The following is a 23,078-nucleotide window of genomic DNA, read 5'->3' as shown; positions in this document are numbered from 1 at the left end:
CGGAGCCACGACCCCCGCCTGCCAGCAGGAGGAGGAGGCAGCGGGCCGGGTTGGGCTGGGCTGTGCCGACCGCTCCGGGCCCGGCCCCGGGGCAGCGCCCGCCGGGGCTCCGCTGGCGCAGGTAGGGGGACAGGACAGGGACAGGACAGGTGCCGGCTCCGCTCCCGAGCACGGCCGGGCGGGGGGAGACGGGGGGCGGAGGGAAGGTGCGGCGATGCCGCGAGGGGCTTTGAAATTAGCGACAGTCGTTTGGAGTAATTACTGGCACGAAAGGAGCTGACGTGTTCCTTCCCGAGGACAAATTGCTAGCAGATTTATAAACGGCCGGACCGCCGTGGAGTATCGGCGGCCACATGCGCGGCTCCGACTTTTTCTCCGTCGCGACGTTACGCGTTACCTGCAAGCGACGGTGCGGGGTGCGCGTCTCCGTCAAACGAAGGGCGTGCGGCCGCTTCTTCAGAACGACGCGTTTTATTTCAGCGATCCGAAACCCGAGAGCAGAACCGAGAGCTTCGGCTCAGCCCGGCGGGCCGGCGCTCCTTTGAAGCCGCGAAGCTTCGTCGCCGGGAGCGGCACAGCACGGCACGGCGGCGCTCCGAACGCGCGGCTTTGCTTCCCGTGCGGGAGGATCCCGTCCGCTCCCCGCGCCGTGACGGCCGCCCCGCAGCGGTGCCCGCACGATGGGCGCCCCGCGCCGCTGTTGGCTGCGGCCGCTGCTCGCCGCCTGCCTGGCCGCCCGCCTGGCCGCGCTGCCCGCCGCCTGCCCCCGCCTCTGCGCCTGCTACGGCCCCGCAGAGGTGCACTGCACCTTCCGCTACTTCACCGCCGTCCCTCCGCGCATCGCTCCGGACGTGGAGCGCATCAACCTGGGGTACGTTCGGGTCGGCGCCGCGCCTCTGAGCGGGTATCTTTCAGCGCTCTGTTCCGCCAAGCAATAACTGAGAGTTCCCAGCCGTAGGGGTAGAAACTAACCCGGGCGGGGAATGAAACTTCGGTGAGTGGTTTGCATTATTCAGAGGTGGCCGCAACGAGGCAATGAGAGCTAGAGAAGTGTAAGACCTCCAACACTGTGCAGAAGTGTGATGGATACGAGAACCTTAAAAAGTTTTGGATTTAAATGAGTTCTTTTACATTATCTGAATATCTTGCATCTGTAACAACTCTGAAGGGGTCTGAAGCAGAGATAATTAATTCTGGGAAAAGACAGCTCCAGTGGGGCCAGAAACACAGCACAAGTGTTCAAATCTTCAAAGACTTACGCTGTTACTTCAGAATGTCATGCAATACTGTTTTCTACACTGTTATTTATCCAGCTTATGGGAAATAGCATTTATCTGAATACTTCAGACTCCAGTTCAGGTGATCAGAAGGAGCAGAGAATAGATTACACACAGGCTTGACAGGTCTGTCAAAGGGCTTTCCTGCAAGCATCCTCTGCCATGAGCCCAATGGCCACGCAGCAGCCATGTCTGGCTGCCCCAGTAGCACTTTGGATACACATGGCCTTAAGTTGTCCAAAGGTGTACGTGAAAAAGACAAAAGGAGGTTTCCATGGGAGCTTTTCCCTGCCCTGCTGCCGGCTCCCTGGTCACAGCTCCCTTTTCTTTTTCTGGTTTGGCAGCATTTCCCAGAAGAGTGGTGTATGAAGGCCTACAGCTCAGCACCAGCACTTCTGGAGGGCTGTGGTTGCCCAAGGACGTGTTTGCAGCACTCACTGCTATGACAGACAGGCCAGCTATCTAACTGGGGAATTAATCTCTGCTCCTGACCACTGGGCACGGGAGTTGTGATGGCTGTGTGAGAAGCAGATCAGGCCGTGTCAGCAAGGTAGGATGTAGAGGAAATGAAGGTCCAGAAGCACTCCTGAAAAGAGCAGAGGGTGGCAGGAAGGGCAGCAGAGGACAGCGAGACCCTGCAGGGCTGCAGCTCCACGGTCAGAGGCAGCGCTCAGTGCGGGCTGTTCTCACACTGCAAAGGAAGCCTTTCCAGGTCTTCTCCATGACAGTGCGATGCAGAAGGGCAATGCCGTATTGCAGCCCTCTGCCATTACATGCAGCCCTTGCCCTGGTCCCTGCAGCCCCAAACTGGCATTCTTGTCTGCATGTTGTTGCAGTTATTTCCCATATCCAGTTGGAATAGAGCCTTCAGGAAGCTGCCTGGGACAAGTTAACAAACTCTGTGCTAAGGAGAACAGATGACTTACATAAAACTTCATCTTCGCTATCAGAAGCGTTGCCTCCCTTTACACATTTCAGAGAGTTTTCTTTCGTTTTTGGTTAGTTTCCTTTAAAACAAGATGTGTGGCTGTCTGACACAGCCAGGTCAGGTCTGGGATGCTGTTTGTTCCAGGTACAACAGCTTGCTCACACTGACTGACACGGACTTTGCCGGCCTGGAGAAACTGGAGTTACTGATGCTGCACAGCAATGAGATAAACGCAATCCCTGAGAAGGTGTTCAGGGATTTACGTTCACTACAGGTAAGGACGACGTGTTGGAGATAACCCAGCCTTAGCTTCCGTTATGACCTTCAGGCAATCAGACAGCAATACCAGTCTGGGGGAGCAGCCCAGCCGCCTTCAACCTTTTGGTTTCCTGTTCCTAATGGTATCCCTGTGAAAGGTAAGGACATCCAACAGCCACCTCACGGGAAATGCCTTTCCTTCCCAGGTGGGCATTCAGGTGTAGCATCAAGAGAGAGATGAACAATGGCAGATATCTGACATAATATCTTAACTAGCAGCTGCAATTGAGACTTTCTTCTATGTGAGGAAGGCTGCAGAGCTCCAAGTACTGCATCTGCAGTCTTCAATTAATCAGTCACAGCTAGTATGGCATCCATCTATCCTGTATCTGTATTTGCCATCTAGATAGTCATACACACAGAAGTAATTGAATGATTATTTATGACCAACCATTCCCAACCAATTCCATGTCAAGTTAACAGTTACTCTCCAGTTAAATTTCAGTCCAGAGCTGTTGTTAATAATTACAGAGAAGTAAAACCATTGTAGCTGTAACCATTTGTGACCATGAAAGACCTGAAGTGCTCAGAAAACACAGCGGTGACTCAATTGCTTTGGAGTATGAGAGGTGAGGAGGGAGAAACAGAAAGCAGCTAACGGGTGAGTGTGCACATCTCCAGGATCCAGTAACCCTCGTGAAGGCCACTCCTGTGCCCGAGAGCTCAGCTGTTACCTTCTACAACCACAAATAATTCCCGTACAGTTCCCAATAATGCTTTTTTCCCAGCCATTTGCCCTGCTGGTCTGTTGCAATACTTCAGAGTAACCACCAATCCGAATGGCCTGGGAGCCTTACAGCAATGTAACGTCGCTTTTTCGTCAACAGGTCTTAAAGATGAGCTACAACAAGGTCAGCGTTCTTCAGCAAGATGCTTTCTACGGTCTGAAGAGCTTGGTCCGGTTGCACATGGACCACAATGAAATTAAATTTGTAAATCCCAACGTTTTCTATGGCCTCACATCACTGAGGTTGGTCCACTTGGAAGGAAATCTCCTGAAGCAGCTCCATCCGGACACTTTTGTCACCTTGAGCTACCTCCAAATATTTAAAGTATCCTCCATAAAGCACGTACACCTGTCTGATAACACGCTGACCTCGCTACCACGAGAAATGTTTTCCTACATGTCTGAGCTGGAGAGCATTTACCTCCATGGGAACCCATGGGCCTGCGACTGCGATCTACAGTGGTTTGCAGAATGGGCAGAACAGAGGCCAGGTGAGCTGATGGCTTTGCTTGTTCTTTTTAATCACCTTACAGCATCTTCTTGCTGGTAGCACCGTCCTTTATTTATTGACATACACTCCTAGGGAAGACTGGAAACACAATGGCATCTGATATATCTCTAATTGTTCGAATGCTGATGATCGACCTGCTGACACCTGCTGTCAGTCTTCCAGAGGTACCGGATGCATTGTTATTTGTGCTACACCCCTCGAATATCACAGCAAATTAACTGATGTAAAGCAGAAGCAGCTACATGAAACTTGTCAGTCCTTTGCAGCAGCCAATGACCCCTTTGTGAACAGCAGGCCATTACAGCACGCCTGCACCAATCCTTTGCACTTCTGTTATTTCTTATTTTTATCCCCTCTACTCAAAACGTTACTCCCCAGCATCTGCTTTGGTTTTGTTTGTTTGTTCAACTTCTAAGAGTCCTGATCCTAATGCTAAAACTAACTGTGTTTCTCTTTCCTTCAGATGTCATAAAGTGCAAAAAAGACCGAAGTTCTGGTGCTCAGCAATGCCCAGTGTGTGCCAGCCCCAGGAACTGCAAAGGGAAGAACTTTGTGGCTATTCCTCCTGCAGCTCTGACCTGCACTAAGCCAGTCATACATCACACCCTGAAACTCAAAAACCTCACAGTGCCAGAGGATGGGGATTTCAGCTCTGTATCTCCCAAGGACTTCCTAGCTCCCATAGGATCTGTGGTTTTGAACATGACTGACCAAGGAGGAAATCGAGGTAACTTGGTTTGCAACGTTCAGAAACCAAAAGAAATGTCTCCCATCTCATTTGACAAAGAGGACAACGTCACAGTCCTCAGAACATCATTCTCATCATTCCTCGTGTGCGACATCGCCTACGGACACATTCAGCAGCTGTGGAGCATACTGGCCCTGTACAGTAATTCTCCCCTCAAACTCGACAGGAGTGCCGTCGCAACTGAAACACCTTTCATCACTTACCAATATAAGCAAAACTACTCTGAAAAAGATGAACTTTTTACCAAGGTGGAGGCTGAACTCAGAGCTGAACCATCGTGGCTAATGCAAAACAAAGTGGCACTGCAGCTTGACAGGACAGCAACCACACTTAGCACGCTGCACATCCAGTACTTCACTGATGCTGAGATAGTTTTGCCCACCGTTGACCAAAAGAAAGTGGGAAATAACTGGACAGTGATCTCCAGAGACAACAAAACACAAACAGAGCACACTGTTCCAGTCGGGGGAACTGTACAACTGGACTGCCAAGCAATCGGGCAGCCAGCTCCTGCAATAGAGTGGATATTGGCTGATGGAAGCAAAGTCAGAGCCCCTTATGTCAGTGAGGACGGCAGAATTGTAGTAGTAAAATCCGGGACGTTCACGTTACGAACAGCTGATACGTTTGACTCTGGGCTCTATCACTGCATAGGCACAAATGGTCACGATGCAGATGTCCTCACGTTTAGAATCACTGTGGTTGATCCTTATGTGGAACACAGCAGTGTAAATGGGGCCCAATTTTCCACAGCGGTTGGCAGCATTCTGGACCTTCCCTGTACCTCTGCCGCTGTTCCAGATGCTGCCATTAGTTGGGTGTTACCTGAGAGAGTGGTTCTTCACCACTCCGTAAGAAACAAACAGATTTTTGGCAACGGTACCTTAAGAATACAGGGGGTAACAGAGCGAGACAGCGGCTACTTTAGATGTGTTGCAGCCAACCAGTACGGTGTTGATCTTTTGATTTTCCAAGTGCTGGTTGGAGAGGACAAAAGCACCCCACAGAAAGCACCCGTGGCTGCGGGAGAGTGGGAAGAGAGCGATGGCTCTGGCGATGCAGCGCTGCCCTCAGGTAGAGGAAGGCAGAATTCCTCAGCTGCCCTGCTGAGCTGGACGGGTCAGGAGCCCAGTGCCCCAGCACACAGACAGCAGGGCACGCACAGCACCCGCACTGGCAGCGGCCGCAGGAGGATGACGAGCCGTCAGCACAGGGACAAAGCTGGCAGGAGGCTCAGGGGGCATCGAAGGCGCTTTGGCTCCTCAGCCAAGAGAGCCAACCCCCAGCGCTGGGCGGCCTTTCTGGAAAAAGCAAAGAGGAACCCACCCGGGACAGAAAAACAGGAAGTGGAGACAACCCTGCCTGTTCAGGTCCGTGAGTTCTCAACGGTGCCTGCGGATGAGGAGGAAATGTCTGGTGCTGCCATCTCTCCAGAACAAGAGTTCATGATAGTGCTAACAGAGGGGGCCACCATGTCTTCCCTGGGGAGCAAAGCTGGAAGCACAGCCCCCGCAGGGGCCGGGACCCCCCCACCCGCTCCCTTCCCACAGCCCAGCCCATCCGTCAGCCCCACACCAGCAGATCTAAACCCTACGACCACGACCTCAGACTCATGGGAAAGACCCAATTTAAGCCAAACATCAGCAAGCAGTGGGAAGCAATCGATGGCAACAGAGGGAGCTAGCAGAACATCTGTGCTCATCAGTGTTCAGCAAAGATCAGCATCTCCTGGAGAACATAACAGTCTGCATTTAAAGGCTGCATCTGCGACAACCACGGGGAATGTTACAGACAGCAGCACACCTGCAACTTCCCAAAATGCAGTGGGTGAAATGCATGGTTTTACAGAGTTTACTGATAAGATTTCCACCAAAACAGGTGGTCAGGCATCTGCAGCAACAATCAGCAAGCCAAACTCTGAGTTTGGTCACATTCACTTCCACAGTGCTCAGAAACCTGTAACTCCTGCACTACCACTGGGCCCAAACATCGTTACTCATCAGCACGCTCAAATCATTCAGGATGTGACAACCCACACACCTCAGGCCTGGCAACAACATGGGAGAAGGAGGAAAGTTTCTGCTAGGAAAAAAATGGTCAGGCCAGGACATCTTCTGAGTATGAGAGAGCACAGGCGCAATTCAGGGAAGCAAGGCTCTGCAGGAGGGAGAACAGCTATTGCTCCAGCTGTCCTGCTGAGTTCAACACACAGCCCTAACGTGCCCACCTTCAACAACTCACACAGCAGCATCAACCCGCTCAGCCCAGAAGCACCTCTGTCCTCCCCCTCTACTACAGATATGTCCTCAGAGCACTCAGAAGGCACAGCTCGGAGCACAGCATTCCTCATGGAAGAGGACAGTGCACCCACTGCAAGGCAAGGAGCCGCTTCCACCGCACTGCCTGTAGTTACTCAAAGTACCGGAGATGCTGCCCAGAAGGAAGCAGAGAGCAGAGCTCCGTGTCACAGCAGCACTTACAAAGCACAGCCTGTTAGCAGCAGGCTGCCAACGTCTGCAACCCGCACAGCTCACACTGCAGAAATCACACACATGATGAGCACAAGGACTGCTTCTGCTCCCCCATCGGTCTTCTCCAGATCCTCATCCAAAAACTCCCAGGGAGGAAAAATTATAAGAGCACTTCTCTTTGGAAATGGCACACAAAAGGAAGTGCCGAGGACAGGTGCACTTCCACCAACAGAGTTATCAGTTTTGCTTCCTGAAACTACAGCAGTGGCATCGAGACCCCACGTCTCTCCTTTGCCCTTCACACCCATCTCAGCGGGCGTCGATCCCGTCCCATCTTTAGGCAAACCCGCTGACAGCAGCAGTATGTCAGAGAAGCCCCCTGACTGCAGCCCTGCAATGAGCACAGCTGGAGGAACGGGCAGAGAGAGTCCAAAGGCAACAACTACAGCTTCTACGGCTCCTCAAAAAGCATTCAGAACAGGAAGAAGGAGAGGCCAGAGGAGGAGGCGGCCCCCTAAAACAGCTCCTTCTCAAAGCCCAACCACGGGCGCCCGCACTACAGCAGACGAAGCCTCAGCCACCCCAGCCGCAGCCAGCCCGCCCGCTGCGCCCACCAGGCACGCGCCTGCAGCAGCAGGGTCTGACAGCCCACCCGCAGGCTGGGTCCCAGCTCTACGGGCTCTGCCCCCACCAGGCACAGCACAGCACGGACCCACGACAGCCCCGCAGACAGCAGCGGCCCCCAGCATGGTGGTGAGCACCCCTCCCGTGTCACTGCTGCCCCGCAGCCTTCAGCCACAAACCCCCACTGCAACGGCCCCACCCCCCCCACTGCTCTCAGAGCCTCTGGGAGCCAAGCGAGTGCATCCTGCTGCAGTCAGTGCCACAGCGCGCTCAGAATCTGCTCAGCACCTCAAAGCTTCCACCCCAGCGGCTGAGCGGCCGCACCTGTGGACAGACAAGGAGGCCGCTCGAGGCAGCCCCGTGGCACGGCCCCTGGACCCGGGCAGCACCGAGCTGAGCAGCAGAGCTCTGGGCACCACAGCTCCAAGAGAGCAGCGTCCCACCTCAGCACTGTCCATGGGGGGAATCGGTGCTGGGCTGCCATCTGCAGAAAGGGGAGGCAAAACCTCAACAGTTAACATGCCGACTGTGTCGACACCATGGCAGGTGGCTGCTCCACATGCGTACCTGTGGGGCAGCTCTGCCGACGGCTGGTCTGACCAGAGACAGCATCACAAATCCACCACCAGCATCCCTCTGTCCTTGTTCTCTTTAAGCGGAAACTATTTCACAAAGCCCAGAATAATTGGAGGAAAATTAGCTGCCTTCACCGTGCTGGCCAACTCAGATGCTTTCATTCCGTGTGAAGCTACGGGCAACCCCCAGCCAACAGTAGAATGGACCAAGATCTCCCCAGGTAAGCTCGGCAGCTCTGGGTGCCACAGTCTGGCAGGTGGTTGTCATGCTGCAGGCAGTAGTGCTTGCCTAGGAATACCATGAAGGACCAGTTACGGCACAAACTAAGAAATAGTGAGAAAAATGACATCCCAGCATGCTTGCTGGAGTGCCTTAATACTGACTACGAAACAGTTGCTAAGGGAAATGTTAAATATGTGCATACGTAAACAATAACCTTGTGCTTACTGTGAGAAGATTAAAGCTCTTCTTGCACATTACTTGCTGCTTCAGAGCAGTCAAATGAACATAATGAACCATGACATTAAGTTATTGCAAGAGCAAAACATTTACCAATTTGCAACACCTGCACACAACTGAACCAAAGTACTTCTGGCTACACAAACCCTTACCTGCAGTATCCGAGTCCTGTCTCTACCAAAGAACTTAGATTTGGTTTTCTTTTGAAGCTTTTCCACTGCATACATAGGATTTATTATTTCTCCCTTCCTTACCACCACTGTCTTGGGCATTTGGGCAGCGTAGCCCAGGATAAGGAAAGCGTATACGGGTACAGAGCAAAACAAGGCAGGATGGAGAGGTCTGATGCCGTGCTGTTGTCCCTCCCTCCCGCAGAGACTGATGCCCCAGCAAGTGGCAGCAGGTGGTCGGTGCTGCCCAACGGCACGCTCGCCATCACGCGGGCAGCCCTGCAGGACGGCGGGCAGTACTGCTGCACCGCCACCAACGCTCTGGGCACAGCACGGCTCCTGGCCACGCTGGCGGTGGTGGCCTACCCGCCCCGCATCGCCGGCGGCACGCGGCTCCTCACTGCCCACGCCGGGACGCCCGTGGCCATGAGGTGCCCAGCTGAGGGCAGACCTCCTCCCTCCATCTCGTGGGTTCTGGCCAATGAAACGCACGTTTCCAGCTCTTCCCAGGGAAATCAGAAAGTTCTCGTGCAGCCAGATGGCACCTTAATGATCAAGGATGTCACGGTTTACGACAGGGGCCTCTACACATGCACGGCCACAAACCCAGCAGGCACCGACACGCTGACTGTGAAGCTGCAGGTCATTGCAGCACCTCCCGTCATCGTGGAGGAGAAGAGACAGCAGATCACAGCTACGGCGGGGCGAGACCTGAGCCTTCCTTGCACCGCAGAAGGGAATCCTCAGCCCCGCGTCCACTGGGTCCTCCCCGAAGGGACGGTGGTGAAGCCCCTGCAGTTTGTGAACACCGGGGTGCTGCTGCTTCCCAACGGCACCCTGCGGCTCAGCGGCATCGCGCCCACTGACAGCGGGAACTACGAGTGCATCGCCACGAGCTCCACGGGCTCGGAGCGCCGGGTGGTGACCCTCACTGTGCGGCACCGGGACACACTGCCAAGGATAGCTGCCGCCTCCCAGGGCATGACCCAGCTCAGTTTTGGGGACAAACTGCTGCTGAACTGCACGGCCACAGGGGAGCCCCGGCCCAGGATAATCTGGAGGCTGCCATCCAAGGCGGTCGTAGACCAGTGGCACAGGTAGGAGCCTGTTTTCTCCCCCAGCTCTTGGAAAACTCACGTGCTAGCATCTCCAGTGCTGGTGTGAGGGAGTGGAACGTCACTGGAACGATCCATTAAGAGCTAAATTCACTTCTGAACACAGCTCTGTAGTACCAACAGCAGCAATCTCCTGGCTGAAATCATGGCAGAGTGAAAGGCAGCACATTCCAGAACCAGTGATGTTCTCAGCCCCTGCTGCCTGCAGGCTCGAGCTGAATGCAGGCACAGGAGGAAAAGAGGTGCTTAAAGCAGAGGTGCATTAGCAAGGATGTAAAGAAATACCGTGCAAAATCAGCTCAGGCTCATTGTAAGCATTTAGCAACTCCTGAAGGACCCAGCCCCATTATGTTTCTTTCATCCACTGCAGGCACCCAGATTTGATTCACCACCATTTACACCCCAACATTGTGGGAAAAAAGCCTTGGTATTTTCAGTAAAGGAAAGAAGTCTAGGAAAACAGAAGTGCTGAAACATGAGCGTAGTGCCTTTAAAAATGTACTTAAATTAGCCAGGTATCTGATACAGAATATAGACCATGAGGAATTTTTAATTTATGAAATAGAACTTTAAATTAGGAAATCAAGGAGCAAAGCTCACTCCATACTTAACAAGTTAATAGTGTAAGCCACTTCCAGCACTCAGTATTCACCTTCAGAACTTTGTTCCATAATTCTTTTCCTCTTTCTCCCCCACAGCAGAATGGGAAGTCGAATCCACGTGTATCCCAATGGATCCCTGGTTATCGAGGCAGTTACTGAAAAGGATGCGGGGGACTATTTGTGTGTCGCAAGAAACAAAATTGGAGATGATCTGATTCTGATGAAAGTCAGCATCACAATGAAACCAGCCAAGATTGACCAGAAACAGTATTTCAAGAAACTGGTGCCCTACGGAAAAGATTTCCAGGTGGACTGCAAGGCCTCCGGGTCACCTGCACCAGAAATATCCTGGAGTTTGCCGGATGGGACAGTGATCAACAACGCGATGCTGGCAGACGACAGCGGACACAGGTCTGGCAGATACGTCCTCTTTGACAACGGAACGCTGTATCTCAACAGAGCTGGAGCAACAGAGGAGGGAGATTACACCTGCTACGCTCAGAACACTCTGGGGAGAGATGAAATGAAAATACACATCACAGTCGTCACGGCAGCCCCTCGCATAAAGCAGAATCACAAGACGTACATTAAAGTGAAAGCCGGGGATACGGCGCTGTTGGACTGTGAAGCTGCTGGGGAACCTAAGCCAAAAATATTCTGGTTGCTGCCTTCCAGTGACGTGATCTCCTCTTCCACAGACAGGCACCTGCTGCACACTAATGGCTCCCTGTCAGTCCGCCGAGCCAAGCTGCTGGATGCTGGGGAGTACATGTGTGTTGCTCGTAACGCCGGAGGGGATGATACAAAATTGTATAAACTGGATGTTGTTGCGAAACCACCTATCATAAATGGCTTATACACAAACAAAACGATCATTAAAGTGACTGCAGTGAGGCACTCGAAGAAACAAATCGACTGCAGGGCAGAAGGGATGCCTCCCCCCCAGATCATGTGGATCATGCCCGATAACATTTTCCTGACAGCTCCGTACTACGGCAGCAGGATTGTCGTGCACAAAAACGGAACACTCGAAATCCGGAACCTAAGGCCTTCTGACACAGCAGATTTTATCTGCGTGGCACGGAACGACTGGGGAGAGAGCATGCTGGTGGTGCAGCTGGAGGTACTGGAAATGCTAAGGCGACCCATGTTTAAAAATCCACTCAATGAAAAAATAATAGCAAAACCTGGGAAAACAATCACACTGAACTGCTCTGTGGATGGAAACCCTCCACCTGAAGTAAGCTGGATGCTGCCCAATGGCACGTGGTTCTCCAAGGGGACCAGGATGTCCGAGTTCCTCCCAGGAAGCCATGGAACCCTTACCATCCACAACCCCAGCAGGGACAAAGCCGGGAAGTATCGCTGTGCAGCTAAGAACCAGGTCGGCTACATCGAAAAGCTGATCGTCCTGGAAGTTGCTCAGAAGCCCACCATCCTCGTTTACCCCCAGGGGCCAATGAGGGGCATCAGTGGGGAATCGTTGTCGCTTCACTGCCTGTCCGACGGCAGCCCCAAACCCAGCACGGCGTGGACTCTTCCAGGTGGCCACGTGCTGGACCGACCTCAGATCAACAGCAGACACATCCTGCTGGAAAATGGCACGCTGGTGATACGAGCAGCTACCATTCACGACAGAGGGAATTACGTGTGCAAGGCCCACAACCCCGCCGGAGATCTGTCTGTAACCGTGCCTGTCACCATTGTAGCCTATCCTCCGAGGATTACAAACAGACCCCCACAGACCATAAGTACGATGCCTGGTGCAGCAGTTCAGCTCAGCTGCACGGCGCTGGGAATACCAAAGCCAGAGATCACATGGGAATTACCTGACCGCTCCGTTCTCTCTACAGGTAACCGCGGCCGAGCACCCGGCAGTGAACTGCTGCATCCCCAGGGGACGCTGATCATCCAGAACCCCCGGCCGTCAGACTCTGGAACGTACAAGTGCACAGCAAAGAACCATCTTGGCAGTGATTTCACAGTCACATACATTCATGTCATTTGAAATAAGAAATACAGAATGAGTGATTGGTAGCAAGTATACAGCTGGACTGAGTTCATTCTTGGAATAAGTTTAATCAAAGGCAGCCGAAGGCACATAAGTGCCTAAATACATTTACAGGATTCACTCTGCAATGAGCACACCAAAAAGAAAAAGGAAATTAGATCTAGCATTACCATCCAGCATTGATTCAGTGATCGAAGGGACCTAAATAAAACTGAACTTGAGGCACTTTTGCCCTGCCAGCAAACTTGGAATATTGAACGATATTACTTTCTAGAAACGCACCTAGAGAACTTCCGTACAGGACTGATGTTTTTAAACTAGATTAATAATGTTCACCTTGTGTGGCATGGATCAGAAAGGAAGAATGTCCAAGGACCAAAGAACAGATTTTACTGTGCTGCAGATTACCTTCTTAACATGTTAGATTATTTGGTACATTTTTATAAAATAAACACTCCCTGGTGAAACAAGCAGTGAAGACTGATTCACGGTCTTTTGTGCAGAACGTTGGGAGGATGCATTCAGAAGAATTTGGGCTTTAGTCCAGGTTGGCATCATTTTCCAATTATCACAACATTTCTTTTAAAGATTTCTCACTTAGAAAACAATTACATCAGTCTGCATGTCAACTGAGAATTTTGCTTTCTCCATGCACTGGGTAGGTCTAAGGAGAGACCTTTTGCCTTCAGAACAGAGGGAAATGGACACACATGCATTCTGCGCAACCGAACGGTGAACTGGACTGGTCAAATAACTATCAATCAGTAACTCCAGCTCTGAGTGTCTCACTCACGCTCTTCCTAGGAGCGTTAACACCAGGACAGAAGGGCCAGAAGAGCCTTTCCCCCTGAACTCACCAACTGGGGACTCACGTGTGCCATGGAGGGGACCACGCTGCCCTGCAGCAGCTGTAGAGCAGAGCAGGGACTGCTGTTGGTGAAAGCACTCCCTTATCATTACAGGAAGCCTAATAGACACGTGGAGAGCTCAGGGTCACCATCCCTCACCTCACCAAGACTAGCTCTTCACATCCTTTAAAATAACAACAGAGAAGTTCGAGAAGTGTAACGTACCTCTTCTGGGATAAAACATCCTTCGCTCATAGGACAGTCTGCAGTGAAACTCCTCAGTGCTACGCAGCATCCGAACCTCCGCAACAAATCCCACAAAGTTCTCATGAGTGAGAAAGTGCCAAGAGCTACATGCAGATTCTGTCCTCCCATTTAACCACGTTATGATCGAGCTGGAGATTTTACTTATTTGCTCATTTAAGAGTTCATACTCAGCTGGGACAGCCTTTGTGCTGGCATGACCATTTCTGAACATCAGCTGCACGTGGTCTGCTGTGTGCTTCCTTCCACACAGGCTGGGTTACACCAATCTCACCTGTCAGCATCTGTGACAACTTTATCTGTTACGAAGAACAGTACACTTCCACTGGGGATAAGAAAATCCACGTAAGAACAAAAAAACAACAAAAAACAACTGAAATAATTTTTATGTAAGTTAGACTTATCTGATCACTTTAAAAGACAATCAGAATCTACACGTTAACTGCTTTATATGATTAAATCTTGTAAGTGGGATAACATAAGGCAAATATAACAGCTTACAGCTTGAACAACTCCTGCTGTTGTAGACAATACCGAAGTTACAATTAGCACAAAGTTCTTAACTTGCTGGCCAACCCAGAAACATGAAGAAGAGCATCATGGTATTATTTATACAGCTTCTGCGCAGAGCTCATTTCTGCAGTTAATCTTGATTCACACAGAACCAACATTACACCACTGAAGCTCGGCCAGAAATGAAGCATCCAACCCAGACTTTTGAGCAGTTACCACACCAAGTCAGTAAAAAGGACGCACTGGTAAGAGGCACAGCCGTGCAGGGGCACGCAGTGCGGGCAGGTGGCAGCTCCAGAAGTGGCAGAAAGGACTTTTTCAGCCCCTCTTTGTGAAACCCAGGGTGGGATTTCCTCACTGAACCACCCAGAGCCAAACAGACCTGCCTTCCTGCCAGCCCACAGCCCTGCCCAGCCCTCAGCGCTCCTCCAAGGATCACCAAGGGCCGGGACGTTACAAAGACCACATATGAAGAAATGCTGCTACTTTCAGTTGGTTTATTAACATTACATTGTGGCTTTTAATATAAACTTTAAGAAGTTCTAATACAAGCAGTAAACCCACTTCAGCACCTTCTTACCACAATGAGAGCGAGAGAGAATTGGTACTTTAAACAAAGAACTTTATAAAGTGCGTATGAAAATTACAGTCAAATAAACACAATTCAAATCAACGCTCGTTCTACCATCAAACAAAGAGGTGAACATCTTAATGAACAAACCAACTGTTATGCCAAGGTCAGGAGTGCCTTTCAATTCAGCAGTTTGGTCCAGTGCAGTTCTTAAAAAAATAAATAGTAACAACAACAGAATGTTTCCCACGGATAAACAAACAAACCCAACATTCTCTGTCCTCTTTAAAAGGAACGGGACCTAAAAAGCACCAAATTCATAAAATCTGCAATAACATTCTTCAGATAGGTCCACAAGTCCTTACATTTAAATCTAATTAAAAGCAAAGAAACTCGAACCCCCGCGAGAACCACCTCGTTACACACTCACATCAACTGCAGCACGAAAAATAATTACCAAAATAATAAGAGAAGGAAATGAAGGTTTCCTTTCTAGCAATAAGTAGTGCATTGGATTTCGAATGTTCTGTTCTGCAGTGCAAACGGAACGTTCCGCCTCCTTCCCACCTTTGGGCTCAGAAGTGTGAAGGATGCCCATACTGGTTCACTCCCTGCGGTTGGTTACCTGGTGACAAAGCAAAGGAACGAGCTGCACAGAACGCAGTGCACCGCGTTTCAGCAGCAGCGCGCCGTCGGTCGCTGCCACACAGCAGTGAGGCGAGCGGTGGGGCAGCAGTGTGGGCAGCCAGCCCCTGCCATGGCCCTCCGTGACCCACAGAGCCCCAGCTGCGCCGGCTGCAGCGCCGCACTGTGACATGGCTGCCGGGTGCAGGGCCTGCTGCCAGCCACCGACAGCTCCCACGTTAGTGGGACACTACTGCACATCCCCCCACAGACGGACAGACAGACACAGCTGCACTCACTGGAGAGCTGCTTCTGCAGCTGCCGGACCAGCGCCGCCGTCTGCTGCTGCTGCTGCGTCTGCTGCAGGCCCTGCCTCGGGAACTGCTGCGGAAAGACAGGTGGCAGAAATCACAGCATGAGCGCACGCTGGTAGCGCAGAAAGCAACGCTCCCATTCCAGCTGAGCCCACCATTGGCTGCTGCAGCACAGATCTCCCAGGGACGGCTCCAGGCCCTGAGCCCAGCAGGCAGTGTGACCGGAGAGCGGCCGGCAGAGTGGGGAAGGATGGCGAGAGGCAGAGCTGCCCAGCAGCAGGTCCTGAGCACATGTTCACAGCGGAGCGAGGACACAGGAAACACGCTCAGAACCCCCAGGACATGTTTTCTTCATGCCCTGACATTTCACATGTCTCCAATGCTACTACAGGTGTCATAGTGTGCGCTGCTGGTCTCCCCATCCTTTCCACCCCTGCAGAGCCCGGTGTTATCCTGCACATTGCTTTCAGCAACTTTGCTCTCTGTCTTGCTCAAAGCCACAGATAACCAGAACTGCTCATCAAAACTAATGTCCTTTTGGCAGCTGTAAACACCCTTGTGTAGCTGAAGAAACTTCTAGGAAGATGTTTCTCTCAGGACAGTGGCACTTCAAATGACATGAAGGATAAGCACAAAGAAGAGCTGTTCACATGCTTCAGGGCTGTGGCTGCTGGTTCCACTGTGTTGTTCCACTGTTCCACTGTGGTGGAGAATGCTCAGCATGTGCCAAACCTCACTCTGACCTGAGCACAGCCCATGGGAGCAAGGCAACCCTCCCACAGCACACTGTTATGTGTGACAGAATCAAACACTGAGAGCTTCCAAAGAAATCTGCTGCTAATGAACTAAATCGTGCCTTCAATCCTTTCGAAAGCACCCTTTGGTGTAAATTCATGGACTTCCACAAATTTGTACGCTATCTACACCGCATCAAAGCAGAATTCAGTCTCTAACTGGTACACTTGACAGCATGTGTTATTCCCTAGCTGAACAGCCCATGCAATGTATTTCTCTGCGACACCAGGCAGGAGAACAAGCACTGTTCTGTTTTCGGTGCTTCTACCCATCAGCCAGAAGAAAATCACTATTAATAACTTAATAGGTCAGCTACCTGTAGGTCAGACTCACAGAATCATTAAGGTTCGAAGACCTCCAGGATCATCAAATCCAACTGCCAACCCATCACTGAAGTACATATCTGTCCAGTCAAGCTGCTAAATCACAACAGATAAATTTGGGCGGTCAGACCATCTGAAGCAATGGTGCCGCTAGGATGGGTTCCTCTGGAGTCAGAAGTGGTGCACAGCAGAGGTGTTTCCTCCCTCTGGAAGCACAGATGTCCCCTGCATGAAGTGAAACCTGTGTGCCAACTGCCTGGGGGTGCCGAGCACAGAAAGCTGATGGCACAGCTCTGACACCTCCCTGCTCCTGAGGGACTGTGATGCACGAGGGACTGCTGTGCTGGCTGCTGAAGTCAAACTGTCACCACTTACTGAACTACCTATTTACTGCAGGGCCTTGGAGCTCCCTTGGTCTGTTTTCAAAATCCGACTGCTTTTCTTCTCGTTAGATCTGATGAAAGGACACGTGCTTCTACTTATGTGCTTTTTTTTCTTTTACATACAGCATCCATACTCTCTACTTAACAACACACCACCCAGCCTCACGTGCTGCCTGAAGTGCAGCGCAGTGACACTCGGTGGCAGCACACACTGCGCAGATCTGCTGTTTCTCTCAGTGAAACCCTGGCTAACCAAAGGGACTTCCAGGGCTTTAGGAAGACTTCAGCTTTTTTTTCTCTTTCTGAAAACCAATCCTTTACTTAAAATATATTGTGTAATCCTCTGACTCTAGTAACTGCTGAGGTTAGTGAAACGTATTAACCACACACCAGGGCTTCCTGGGGATGTGAAACCCACACGGAGTGCTCTGCTGCTGGAGGAGCGGGTGCCTGGCAGAGCTCTGCCTCTGTGGCAACCCATCAGAGGCAGCCTGCTCAAGACAAGAATACTGAGAAAAGCTTAGAAATGGATATAAATGATCTTTCAGTAGTGATCAGATGAAGACCCCTCGTTTATTACTCCTCCCACACCTGCATACTGCCTTTTGGTTTCTCTGTCAAATTGCATTAATGCCTTTGGACTTGGCAGCTGGCAAACTTAGTGTCGCTTGTATTTTCTCCATTTTTCCAGACCAACCTTTTCTAATTATCCTCTTAAACATGTCTGGAAAAAATGGCCATGTCCAGGAAACACAGACAACAGCATTGCAAATTCAATGTAAGCTTCACCCACTCTGCCCCTGCCCCATGCTCATCACCCATCCCACTTACCAGGGGCTGCTGTGGCTGCACGGGCTGGAGATCAAGAGTCTGCTGCTGCTGCCCCTGCTGCATCTGAAAGAAGATAGGCCCTGAGACAGCAGACAACTGCACACACAGCACCTCGGGGAGCATCCCTAAGACAGCACCACAGCTGCTCATGGCCAATGTATGGGCTGGGACCTGGGCTTGCACACAGGAGGTCCCAGGAGGTGTGAGCCTTCTGGTGCTCCAGCTCTGCATCGTCAGCTGCATTGAGCTGAGACGTTTGTAATAACCAAAATACATTCCAAAGCTGGTATGTTTAATTTATTACACCAAAATGTCCAGATGAAATGCACCACCATTTGTCAGAAATGGGCACAGATATCCATTGCGTTACAATGGAAACATGGAAATAATTCCAAAGGACCAAGGAAGGATGCATGCATTCCCTGCAGAGAAGCGCCTGCAGCCTTCAGGGCAGTCGGGTTCCTCACCTGGAAGAGTCTCTGCTGTCGGATCTGCTGCTGCCTCTGTCGCATTTGCTCCTGGGGCAGCTGTGCTGAGCTCAGGCTCGGATGGGTACGTGTGGTAGATGTGCTGTCCAGGCCTGCTCCTATCAATGAGTTTGGCTGCAAAGGTTGATGGGTCAACCTGGTTGAAAAAAAATACAATAAGTAAAAGGTATTCTACTTCACTTAAAGACAGAGCAGAGATAGTATAGGAGCACTACTAAAAGCTGTAACATCAGGCTTCAACAGATTTGAAAGATGCAAGTTTTACAGGATGACTACTGTTCCAAATAGGAATGCTTCAAGAAGTACCCAAACCAGAAGCTGCACCGTCCTACCACGCTACAGGTGATGCAGGCAGGACACCATTTCACTCTTACTCTGTTAGAAGGAGCAATGAGCCTCTACATTTCAAGCAAGCACTCTAATAAGCATTGAAGTGTTCTCTGAGAAAAACATCCATAGTTAATTACATTTCCAGAGATTCAAAACAGATTATAAGGACTTCTTACTTCCTGAAATAATGGAAAAAACTACCAAGCATGAAACACTTTGGACCTCTAGATCGAAGTCACGGTTAAACCTTGCAAGGTTACAGCTCCCAGAAGGTTAGAAGCTCACCGCTGAGCGCCCGCCACGGGCTGCATGTAGGCAGCTGCCTGCTGCTGAGCCACGCCACCCGGCTGCCCCGGCCGCAGCCGCTCCATCAGCGCGGGGCTGGAGTGGGCCGTGTACGCCCGCGGGGTGTAGCCAGGAGAGAGCACCACGCTGCCGGGCTGCTGCTGCTGCAAGGGCATCGGGGTGCTGTACATCGTGTACCCGTGGGGCATGCCCTGCATGGAAAGCAGGCAGAGAGGAGCTTCATGTTGGAGTTACATAAACCAGCGTCATTGTAAAAGAGGTCACATTACAGACTTGGCACTGAAGCATGCTCGTCTTCTACCAGAACATCACTGGGGAAAAATGCGCAAGTTACAGCTATTTACAGCTGTGGCATGCAGAGAGCAGCGAGCTCCCATGGCCGAGCATCACACCACCCCAGGGCACAGGCACCATCCCAGCCTCCAGCACGGCCGGCCAGCCTGGAAGGGAAGGGGCTCAGTTTCACTTGTTGCTGTGCACTCACTGCAGAGCAGTGCAGTACCTGTGCTTGCTGAAGCCCTGCGTACTGCGGTAGCTGCGGCGTGGGTTGGACTTGCGGGGTGAAAAGAGCAGCGGGGTCCATCGGCTGACCCTGCAAGACACATGTGGTCAGACTGGCCCTGCTCCTGACAAGACAGCAGGAACAGGGAGAGGATCCCCTGTTCCTCCAGAAGTGCATGGCCCTGAGCTGCTTGTGGAGCAGGGGCAGGGCTGGCCCTGACCTCTGGCACTTCTTCACCACTGCAGCACTGCAGCTATCTGCCAACAAGGCTGCTGCTGTTTAAAGGGCAAGTGCCCTTTAAAATGGAGTTTTGCAAAGAATTTCTCCTGCCTTAGAAGGAAGAAAGTTCACATCACAGACACTGACATCACCTCTTTTCCCCAGGAATGACTGAGTTTTGTGAAACATCAGCACAGATCTCTAAGCAGCAGAGGGCCCAAAGCAGGGCTGCTCCCACTGCATGCCCTGCCCAGCACAGGGCTGCAACGCCGGGCAAAATGGGAGAGCACAAGCCATGCTTGGATGGATGTGGTGTCAGGGAGCACTGAGACTGCTGTGACCTCTCACAGTGAGAAACACAACACCTTCTGAAGAGGAAAAAAAACAGTGATGATGCAGTTATTGGGAATGTTTGTAACAAAAATATTTTGTGTGTGCAAGTATATTCACAGCCTTCTCCATGCAGCCACCGCACTGCTGAGCCATGAGGAGTGCCCAAAGCAAATCATTCCCATTAAAAGCAGAGTACAGCCGGCGTGTTGGAAGGAATGACTGTGCAAAAGAGAAAGAAAGTTCACAATCCCCAAGCAGTTACCATTATGTTGTCAAAGCCATCCTGAAGGGATACAGCAGAGCTACTGACATCCTGAAGGAAAAGGACAGGCAAGAAAATAGCAAGCAATACAGACAATACACATTCCTAGGCTTAGAGTTCTGGTGGAGCAGCACAGCACCCTCACAGTGCCCACCTGACTGCACCCACAGCACATGGTGCTGGAAATGATGGCAGAGTCCTTCTGGGTGTTCCATGACACTAATAAGCCTCAGTATTTTTATAACATTTATGAAACACCGAACATGGAAAGGACTCCCTGCCATCCACAAGAGCCTACTATTGCTACGTATAACATGCAACATTTTTTGGACAAAGCACGCTCTTTGCAAAACCTGCACACAGCCCTTCCTGTAAAAGAGCACTGCAGATTGGTTGGTACAAACAGGTGTCACAGAACCATCCTCTCCATGGGCTCAGGCTGAGCAGGGAGTTCCATTCTCCAGCTGTAGAGATATGAAATACAAGGAAACCTTCCCTACTGAAGCTTGGCCAAACAACCTACGTCACATAGTAGCAGTGCTCACACGTTGTCTTGTTCCTCTCTTTCCAAACACTCCGTGCAGGCACACAGACCTGCGTAGCATTTCCTGCCCTGTCACCAGGCAGTGCACCCCGGGACCCCGTCGTGCATGGTGCAGGGCAGCGAGGCTGGGGTTGGACCTGGTGCATCTCCAGGTTGGGTCTGGGCTTTGTGTGCATCACAAGAGAGAAAGTGAAGAAGGACGACAATGATGATGAGGGAGCTCCAACGGAATGCACAGCATGAGAGGAACCACAGGGTACCTGCTGAAAACTCTGCCTGCCTTGAGCAACATATGCACATCACAGAGCGTGAAGGCAAGAACTTAGCATAAGGACAGTGCAAGATAGATGACCTCAGAGATGGTAGGAAAGGGTACAGAAGGGCCTTAAAAGTCAGCAGTTACTAGTTGTACCACCAACTATGGTACACACGCTGTTGTTTGTCTGGGATAGGAAAACCAATTTTTGTCTCTTGACACCATCAATTCAGCAGCAGCCTGGCTGTAACCATGTCCTAAAAACTAGCTCGGGCTCCAAAAGGAGCTGCACAGCAGGCATATGTGGTTTGGCACATGGCAACATTACACTGCAAAGCATTAGGAGAAAATATCAGGTGCTTCTAGAGAACATGCATGCCTGTGTGCATGTGTATGGAAACAGCGTCTGATGGAATTCTGGAATTCCAGGAATTTTCCCTGGAATTTTTGTAGGTAAGGAGTACTTGCTGCTGACTGGTAGTGTGGTGGTACACAGCACCGTGCCATTCCATCAGCAGAGCCACTGGTGAAACAACAGGAGACTGCTATAACATCAAATACGAGAAGCAAAATCTGATTTTAGGAAACAGTGAAAATAGAAGGGGCTACGAGACCCAGGGGCAGGAACTATGACAGTGATGACCCCACTTAAGCAATACTTCAGAAGTTACTACGACTGTAAATGTCAGCTGGCTCCCCACTCGGTAAGCCTACGCAGGGCAAACGGCCTCAGCAGAAGGTAAGAGCTGTGCTGCTCATCAGCCCTGGGGCTTTGGACAAACCTGCTGGAGAGACCGTGCCTGTGCTTGGTGCCTGAGGAGCCGCTGCTGCTGCTCTTGCTGCAGGAGTTTCATCTGGAGCAACTGCTGCTGAGGTGTGACTGCGTGGAGGGAGGGCGGCTGCAGCACGGAGCGCCGCTGCAGCATGTTGGACAGGGCCTGCTTCGTGTTGGCTGGGACGAAGGAGCTCGTCGGATCCAGCCTGGAACCACCTGAAAGCACCCAGAGCACAAACATTCGGCTGCATTCTGTGCAAAAGCTGTCAGTACAGATCGCTGCTAACTCACTGGCTTCCACTTGGTTGGCTCTATCATAATGATGGTAAGCTCATCTCCGTAAAGGAAGGCAAGGAACTGAACTAAACCAGATTTCTGGCTGGAAAAATTAAAAGGGCAAAAGAGCTCTGAAAGCTACCACTTGCAAATGAGAATGGAAAGTAAAAAGGCTATGGGCTGCATCCTCTACATCACACAATGTTTGACTGCTACTGAAAAGCAAAAATTACATGCCAGATCAAAAACATGGTAGGAACAGCTCATCATGACAAGCCATGTTATCATTAGATGGCAGTAATTAATGCATTCTGTGCTGCCTGATAGAAAAATATGGACCTATAGGTCCATAGACTTACAAAGGTACATCTTCTCCACTTCTTTCTTTCTGCTTTTTTAATGATCTTTTCTTAATTTCCTAGACACTGTCTGGTATTCTCTGAAGACTTTTATGCATCTTAAATGCAGATTTAGTTACATTTGGAGCTTTAGAAAAAGTATTTGACATTTATAACTGGAAGCAAACATCTACGTGTCTGTGCATAATACCTGAGGAGAGCAGAACATCTATCTTTCAAAACATCTGCTACACACAGCTCTAAAATACGTCGCTTAAATTGTTTACACCCTGCCTGGAAGAAACAAAACAAATGTACAAAAAAAAAAAATCAGCTCAACCCAAATGCTGGAAAAATAAAAAAAAGTCAGCCCGCTGATTATTTATTCCATCTTGTAGATGTTAAATTAGCCACCATGGCTCTTGGTCCGGATCAGGTAAGAAATG

At 50.8% G+C, this 23,078-nt stretch overlaps 2 protein-coding genes across 8 annotated transcripts in view; one reads left to right on the top strand and one right to left on the bottom strand.

Annotated features, from left to right (window-relative positions):
* The first annotated feature begins 680 nt into the window (after positions 1-680).
* Positions 681-17,516, top strand: IGSF10 (immunoglobulin superfamily member 10). Of its 3 annotated transcripts, XM_042881042.1 has the most exons (6): positions 681-871; positions 2,350-2,479; positions 3,351-3,741; positions 4,225-8,400; positions 9,015-9,906; positions 10,626-17,516. In XM_042881042.1, exons 1-6 carry the CDS (start codon positions 681-683, stop codon positions 12,532-12,534), a joined length of 7,689 nt encoding a protein of 2,562 aa, XP_042736976.1. In that variant the 3' UTR covers positions 12,535-17,516. The 3 variants fall into 3 exon arrangements, with proteins under 3 accessions (XP_042736976.1, XP_042736977.1, XP_042736978.1); XM_042881043.1 differs by lacking the exons at positions 681-871; positions 2,350-2,479; positions 3,351-3,741 and having other exon boundaries at positions 8,093-8,421; positions 9,030-9,906; XM_042881044.1 differs by lacking the exons at positions 681-871; positions 2,350-2,479; positions 3,351-3,741; positions 4,225-8,400 and having other exon boundaries at positions 9,891-9,906; positions 10,623-17,516.
* The window catches only part of MED12L (mediator complex subunit 12L), a 102,615-nt gene continuing 94,179 nt past the window's right edge, over positions 14,643-23,078 (bottom strand). For 2 of the 5 annotated variants that reach the window (XM_042881045.1, XM_042881047.1), the window contains 8 exons: positions 22,026-22,234; positions 20,444-20,494; positions 19,630-19,719; positions 19,107-19,318; positions 18,471-18,627; positions 18,004-18,066; positions 15,657-15,741; positions 14,643-15,358 (listed from right to left, as the gene is read on the bottom strand). In XM_042881045.1, coding sequence (XP_042736979.1) covers positions 15,309-15,358; positions 15,657-15,741; positions 18,004-18,066; positions 18,471-18,627; positions 19,107-19,318; positions 19,630-19,719; positions 20,444-20,494; positions 22,026-22,234 — 917 coding nt within the window. In that variant the 3' untranslated portion in view covers positions 14,643-15,308. The remainder of the gene's footprint in view (positions 15,359-15,656; positions 15,742-18,003; positions 18,067-18,470; positions 18,628-19,106; positions 19,319-19,629; positions 19,720-20,443; positions 20,495-22,025; positions 22,235-23,078) is intronic. The other 3 variants (XM_042881046.1, XM_042881049.1, XM_042881048.1) reach the window with 2 other exon arrangements.

This window comes from Lagopus leucura, unplaced genomic scaffold, assembly GCF_019238085.1.
Source record: "Lagopus leucura isolate 7727_CA_CO unplaced genomic scaffold, USGS_WTPT01 Super-Scaffold_100029, whole genome shotgun sequence".
Classification (NCBI taxonomy): domain Eukaryota; kingdom Metazoa; phylum Chordata; class Aves; order Galliformes; family Phasianidae; genus Lagopus; species Lagopus leucura.
The sequence above is the reverse complement of the archived record's forward strand: the minus strand, read 5'-3'. Positions and strand labels throughout refer to the sequence as shown.